At 55.2% G+C, this 7,005-nt stretch overlaps 2 protein-coding genes across 2 annotated transcripts; one reads left to right on the top strand and one right to left on the bottom strand.

The window, feature by feature from the left end:
• Positions 1–489: 489 nt before the first annotated feature.
• On the top strand, positions 490–2,232 carry EMH_0028590 (thioredoxin, putative; the record flags this gene model as incomplete). Its single annotated transcript, XM_038022101.1, is given in 2 exon segments — positions 490–1,004; positions 1,008–2,232. Coding segments are annotated over 2 exon segments (1,740 nt in total).
• A 1,029-nt stretch (positions 2,233–3,261) lies between these two features.
• EMH_0028560 (regulator of chromosome condensation domain-containing protein, putative) lies at positions 3,262–4,863 on the bottom strand (the record flags this gene model as incomplete). The annotated part of the gene is made up of 1 exon (XM_038022100.1): positions 3,262–4,863. One exon carries the CDS (start codon positions 4,861–4,863, stop codon positions 3,262–3,264), a length of 1,602 nt encoding a protein of 533 aa, XP_037877954.1.
• Positions 4,864–7,005: the final 2,142 nt, after the last annotated feature.

The following is a 7,005-nucleotide window of genomic DNA, read 5'->3' as shown; positions in this document are numbered from 1 at the left end:
TGAATTGTATTAGTCTTTGTTTTGCCTCTACTTTCGTGTGATATTTTGTGGGCTGGGCTGTGGTACGTTGCTCTACCGTTACGGGCCCTCCCTGGGGTGTGGTGTTGTGTTGCGTGCCGATAAGTTGTTTGTTTTGGGCTTTGTTGTGTTTTTGCTTCTAAGGTCCTGAGGAGACAAACGAAGCGTTTGCATAATTGGCTTATTATTGGTTTCATCCACAAGACTGGGGTTTAGGAACGGCGCGGCTGCTTTCTTGATCTGCGCCGCCGCCGCACCTCGTCTGCGTCTTTTCATTCGTTTTCTGCTTCTTGGCTGTCCTTTTTTCTTTTCGTTTATTTTCTCTTCACGATTTCGCGTCCTTGCAAATATACACCCACATCGCGTAGCCCTGGGGGCATCAGCGGCGCCGGTGCGGCTCGTCTTCTGGATATGCCCAGCGCCCGACCTTCCCCGCCCGCGTGCTTCGTCTGCCTTTTACCTTTTTAAGAAATGCTGGTGGCTTCGAGAGCGGGATGGGGGCCCTCCTGGGCCCCCGGGAGTCTGTGCGGGTTGAAGGCGGCGCCCCAGCTGCTGTTTCTGTTGACGCTATCTTTTCTCGTGGCTGCTCATCGAGGCGTCGTGAGCGCTACAGATGCAGAAGAAGGTTTACAGACGGATCGTCGGGTATATTCGGAGGAGCAGAAGGCCAGGGCGGCTGCTGATCAGAAGGCAGTTATGGATAGCGGGGCGGTTCCGCTGTCGGAAGCTTCGTACAGCGAGTTCATGGCTGCGCATCCCCTGGCCTTAGTTATGTTCTACGCGCCATGGTGCTACTGGTCGCGTTCAGCTCTGCCTGAACTGGATGCAGCAGCGAAGCTGCTTTCGCATCACTCGCCCCCGGTTGTCGGTGCAAAAGTCGACTGTACAGACAACGAAGACCTTTGCAACCAGGAGTACATTCGGGAGTATCCAACGATCAGGCTATACGTTGAGGGTGTAGGGCATTTGTACGAAGGGAGGAGGTANGACGGCAAAGGCAACCTGGAAGACGGACACGTAGTGGTGGTAGCAGCCTTCCCTCCTGATTACAACCGAGGCGGCTTTCAATCAGTCGCACGGGCCTTTGGGGAGGAGGTTTTGTTTGGGGATACCTCTGACCCCGAGCTGACAACGAGGTTGGTGGATAAGCACGTCCTGCCGCGTCTCCCCAAGAAGGAACGCAACAACAGCGAGATGTCTAGACAGCTAAAGCCTCCCTTTGTTGTGGTATTTGCGCCTCACAAGGACGAGCCCGGCGTGCATATCTATAAGGGTCCCGTGGGCGAGGTGAAGGAGCTGCGCTCTTTCGTTCGGCAGTGGCTGTTTCCTGTTGTTTCTTTGTTTGATTCGGACAGCATTGGCAGCAGCTTTTTCAGTGACTCGCGGCCCAAGTTTCTGCTGCTTCTGGATTCAAACAAGCAAAAGGGGCAGCTGAAGGAGGTGGGTAGCGCCAAGCCGAAGGACCCACTGCTTGCTGCCTTCCGCGCGGTGGCTGAGAAGCACCGCATCTCAGTTGCTGCTGCCGTTTCAGGGAACAGCAAGAATTTCGAGAAGCAGCTACTGAACCTTCTGGGGATCGAGGATGAAACGCTGCCCCAAGTGCGAATCATGCAGGTTAGCCGCAACCAGGAGGGGCCCCAGCAACCGGCAAAGAAGTTCAGACCCTCCTCTCCTCTCCCTCCAGCGGATGAAGGGAAGAAAGCTTTAGAAGATATGATGGATGCCTTTGTATCGGGCGTGCTGGCGCAGACGCTGCCCCCCTATTTCCGGTCTGAGACCCCTCCAGACACCCCGGAGCCCAAGGGCCGCGTGAGAACCCTGGTGGCATCGACATTTGCGACGGAAGTTCGCAAAGAAGCCAATGTACTTGTAGAGTTTTATGCCCCCTGGTGCGGGTTCTGTCGCAAGATGGAACCCGCGTACAAGGAGCTAGCGATGCGCGTCGCGGGGGTGTCAGGTCTGCTGATCGCCCGGATCGATGCAACGCGAAATGAAGTCGAAGGCGTCGCCATCGCAGGATACCCAACCCTTTACCTGTACAGAAGGGGGGAGAAAGAACCGCTCCTGTACGCGGGAGACAGAAGCACGCGAGACATGCTCAAGTGGCTCAGTCTTCGTGTACGTGGAACATCGCCCTTTGATGTAGAAGAACTCATGAGCATGGACATTGCAAACCCCGACAAGGCTGCCGCCTCCGTCCTCGAGGAGCTCTAAACATAGATCAATTAGGCGACCTCAGTGCAAACCGCTGCTGCTGCTGCCGCCGCACAGGCAACAAGGCGCCCACTTGCAACTGATACTGGTGGAGAGAGAGACGGGAACTACCTCCACTGTCTGGTTTACTGCTGCATGTGGCGCGGGGAACGCTTCCCTTGCCGCCAGGGGGCGAGTAGGGAAGGCTGTTCCATGACAAGTTTGCGTGCGCTGTTCGGTTGCTCGAGGTTGCGTTTGGCAGATGATAATTGGGGTGTCTGTACAGCGTAGTGAGTGCCTCCGCACCCAAAATAACCTGTATCTTGAGACATACTGCCCCCAGGCATGTTGTTGGCGAGTCGGCTGTCTTGTCAGACAAATGGAGCCCTCCTTGTAGTTGGTGAATGAGGGAGGGGAGGGCCCTCATGTGTATAGGGAGGGCCCTGCAGTGTATAGGGAGGGCCCTGCAGTGTATAGTGGGGAATCTTCCAATAAACTGCGGCATTTATCGCTTGCCTAGTTGGGCTTGCTCTAACTAGGGGGCCCCTTCTAAGGGTTCTTCTTTTGTTGGGTGGGTACGAAAGCTAAGAACTGCTTCTTCCTGTCTGCCTCGCTCACCCCTAGCTGTGCTATTTCATGTGTCTGTACACTCTAGGCGGCCAACGTCCACTAGACACCGCAGCCCACCGGAGCCCAGCGGAGCCCTGGGCTCATAGTAGGACAGCAGTGAAATAACTAGTGATTAGTGTTTGTCCCTGCTCTCCTTACTGACGTCTCAAAGGGGCTTCCAAGGCACATGCCCAGAGCAGGGGGCCCCGCTGCCGTGGCACGCGGTGTATCCAGTGGATATCCTTTGTACAGCAAGAAAAAGCCTGTTCACTATCTGGCATCTGCCGTGCTCTGGAGGGGCCCCAGGGCTCAAATATGTTAGACCTACTACACGCACGAGAAGTGCAAACAGAAACGTGTTCCGTTGTAGCAGCGAACACCGAGACATTCGCCGGCACTCCTGTTACGCTGTCTGTCCGTACACCTCACTTCTGAGGGTTTCTATCGCGCACTTGATGGAATTGTCGCTGCAACAGTGTGGCAGCCCCCACATGCAGCTAAAACAACTTGCTCGCCCTCCCCTACGGCGACCTCGACGGGGGCGTCCCTTGACGCTGCAGGGCTCTCTATGAGCCCCCCCCTGCCCAGCTGGCCTTCTCTGCCTCTGCCCCACACAAAGATTTTCCCCTTTCCGCACAGCGCAAGACTGTGCCCCTCTCCCCCACTGATCTGCGTACAGCGGCCTCCTGCAGGCGTCCCAGATGGGCCCCCAAAGTCTACCTGTCGGGGTAGGGAGACGTCGAGGTGCGTCGGCTCTGCGCACTGCCCGTCCTTGCCGTATCCCCACACAAAAACCTTCCCGTCCTTCGTTAAACACAAACTGTGCTGCGCGCCGCAAGCAACTGCAGCCACCTGCTGGTCTTTCAAAGCAGAGACAAACTGGGGTGCCTCCACCGTGAGGGCCCCCCCCCCTAGGCCGAGCTGTCCATAGAAGTTGCTTCCCCACGAGTACACAAACCCCCTTTCGCTAAGCACCACACAGTGGCTCTCTCCACATGCCACGGCGACAGCTCGCGTAGGGCCCGCCTCCTCGGCCGGTAGCGGCACCAGGCGAGGCTCGTGAGGGGCAGGGCATTTCCCGTGGGTACTGTAGCCTCCCAGGGGCCCCCCTGTCCGTGCATCGCCCCAGACAAAGACATTCCCGTCTGCTGTAACTGCAGCGCACATACGCTCCCCGCAGGAGGCCCCCACTATCTTCTGCGTTGCCAAAGGGCCCGCTACCTTCCCAGGAGGCAGCCAAGAAGACGATTGCGCCCGGCCCCCGAAGACATCCCGAGCACCAGGGCCCTTAAAAAAGGAGTTGTCCGCCTTGGGCTCCAACTTCTGCTGGTTCGAGGCCTCGTGGAGGGGGCGGCCGCACTGCCCGTGGCTGTTGCTCCCCCAGGTGTACAGATACCCCATCTCCGTAACTACGAGAGAGAAGCCGTTACCGCAAGAGACAGAAACCGGCCTGTCCCCCTTCTGCAGCGGCAGCAAAACCTCCCTGGGCCCCTCAGCAGCGGAGGGGCCCCCGGAGTCTCCTGCAGCTCCTCTCCCCCACGAGAAGACACGGCCCTCCGACGTCACGCAAGCAGAGTGGCGGGACCCCCCTGAAACGCTGATGACTGTTTCCTGGGGCCTCAGGGGCAGGGATGAAAGCAACACAGGGAGAGAAGCAGACAGCGCTGAGCCAACGCCCACCTGCCCGTCGATGTTGGAACCCCACACGTACACGTGAGACCCCTTAGGGGTCGAACAGGTGGCGCAGTGTGCAATTCTACTGCTGCTGGCGCTGCTGCTGTCTGTTCTGCCCTGGCAGCTAAGGGCACACACAGCGAAACCTGATGCGGCGACAGCTATGACTATCCCATCTCGTATGCTGGGCCGGGGATGGACACGGGCGGCGCTGGTGCTCGGACCATTGCTGTTGCTGCTCTTCTGGGTGATGCTGCTGCAGCTATTGACTCTCTGCAAGCGCCTGGGAGCTAATCGCAAAGGGGCTGCCACAATGGATAAGCCTGAGCGTCCGTTTGACTGAGAAGGCTGCAGGAAGTTCCAGACCATCTGGAGCCGAGGCATACTCCTGCGGCCGACGCAGAACCCCGATTTCCGTGCTGCGGCGGGAAGTACCATCGCGTTCAGCTCTATTAAGGGTTTGATGTTTAGGGTTAAGTGTTTAGAAGGGATTTAAAAATATGGTGAACTGAGCATAGGGTGCGCTATAGCGAGCGGGAAACTTGTTAGAGCTAATCAAGGGCCCTCCCGACCCGAGATGCCATGGAGGGCAGTACATGAGAAACTAGGGCCGCCTGGCATTTCCGACATGTGCCTCGTAAATAAGAGTAAGGATTTCGCCATATGAGGTAAAACACGTGTCGCAATGAATGGCTGAGAGAGAGTCGAGCCACCGCTGGTGTTTGGGGCTGGACGCTGCATTTGTGNCGTGTCGCAATGAATGGCTGAGAGAGAGTCGAGCCACCGCTGGTGTTTGGGGCTGGACGCTGCATTTGTGCCGTACAATCCAGTGTGGCATATTCCTTAAAAGATATATCTCAAAAAAGAAATTCCCATAAACGATAGCGTGACTGGTTACCCATACGCGGCTGGCTCGTTAACAAAAGATCCAGGGGGCAGCCTGAGGCTGCTTTCACGATGTGATTTGTATGCTTGTTGAACAAAGCTTATGAGTTGCGGTGGAAGTCTTCCTAGCCGAATCACTTCATCCAGCTGATGCTGCACTTATATAGGCAAAATATGCACCACGGGTTGCCTTTAGGCAGGAGCATGCTTTATCCGAAGCTGAAACATCCATACTTGGTGGCAGGGTCTCATTGTCTACAGTGTAAGGTAGGAGATGCAAGATAACCCTGGGTGCAAATATAACCAAGTCCCCCTTGTTGCAGTCACAAACACTGTAAACAATTGTTAAACGTACAATGAAGACAACTGTATACCTTGCAGCACTAGTTTCAGCGCGCGACAAGCTGCATTGTATATTATAACATTCCGCCTCCTCACCGTACCAATCCGCAGGCCCTTGACCCGTTGTGCCCAGGACGCTTCGGGACTGGGTGAAATTTGAGATGCACTTCTTCTGAAACTACTGTCCCATATCTTTGATTCTACTGCAGCTCTCGATGCTCCTCGGCTGAGATCAGGGACCTCTCTTATCCTTATAAGCACTGCATGATTTAGCGGGGCAGGAGCTGTAGCCATGCCTACCCAAAGTAAGCACAGAAACGTTCACTCTGCCTTGGTAGGCTGCCTGCAAACAAATGCCAATGTTCAGTGTCTACAGAGATAAACCCTGCACCGAAGAAAGCTTGGTTGTGCTTGCTTGTGAGGATGTCTGGCATCAATAGTTGCAACGAGAGGCGTTGCAATTCGTCTCAGCCCGCCTCCTTTCCGGCGACCCCAGGCCCTCTGTTTCAGCGCTGTGAACGCCTAGAGACAAAGGAAGAATGCCGGCTGTCTTTAGGAATATCTTACTTTACGTTTTTGGTTTCACTGCAGCTTGTAACTCGCGACAGTCCTCGAATACGGCCGTTACAGGTGCTAGCAGCGACTTCCCCCCTATACAGTGAACACATTTTGCACCTACCATGGTAATTTGCCCAATTTCATATTTAAAACCACATTTTACATCCATATTCTTGCCGATTCTCGCTTCCCTCCTGCCGCCCGCAAAACGTAGCACCGGAGACTTCTGCAATGCGTAGATAGTTGTGAGAAACTCCCCTTCGGAAGGGTCAGTCTAAGGGGAATTTGGAGCCTTAGGTATCATGTAGCCCTCGGAACTTGATGCAACCCAAGTCAGTATATGCGCCAGTCTCTTTCATCTGCGTTTATCTTGTCGTGGGGGGCACAAGACGCAGAGCTGCTGGCAGATACTGGCAGAGACTGTCAAACACAATTGTGAGGCCTAGTAGGGATCTAAGCTCCTTTGCGCGACGAGGTTATGCGAATCCATAACACTAGAGGTACTGCGGGCCCTGTAAGCTGATGCGATGTGGGGAGAGCCCTCCGTCCCTCACATGCTATGCTGAGATCTGTTCAAGATAACTTAGAGTTTTTTTCTCTAGTATAAGTACTTGCAGTTAGCTTTACGTATTACTAGGTTGTATCTCTGAAGGACTACTGTGGGGCGCATCCATAGAACCCCACAGCTCAGTATAGCGAGCTGGCAGGCAATAACTATCATACTGA

This window comes from Eimeria mitis, genomic scaffold, assembly GCF_000499745.2.
Source record: "Eimeria mitis Houghton genomic scaffold, Emh_scaff1060, whole genome shotgun sequence".
Lineage (NCBI taxonomy): Eukaryota > Apicomplexa > Conoidasida > Eucoccidiorida > Eimeriidae > Eimeria > Eimeria mitis.
The sequence above is the reverse complement of the archived record's forward strand: the minus strand, read 5'-3'. Positions and strand labels throughout refer to the sequence as shown.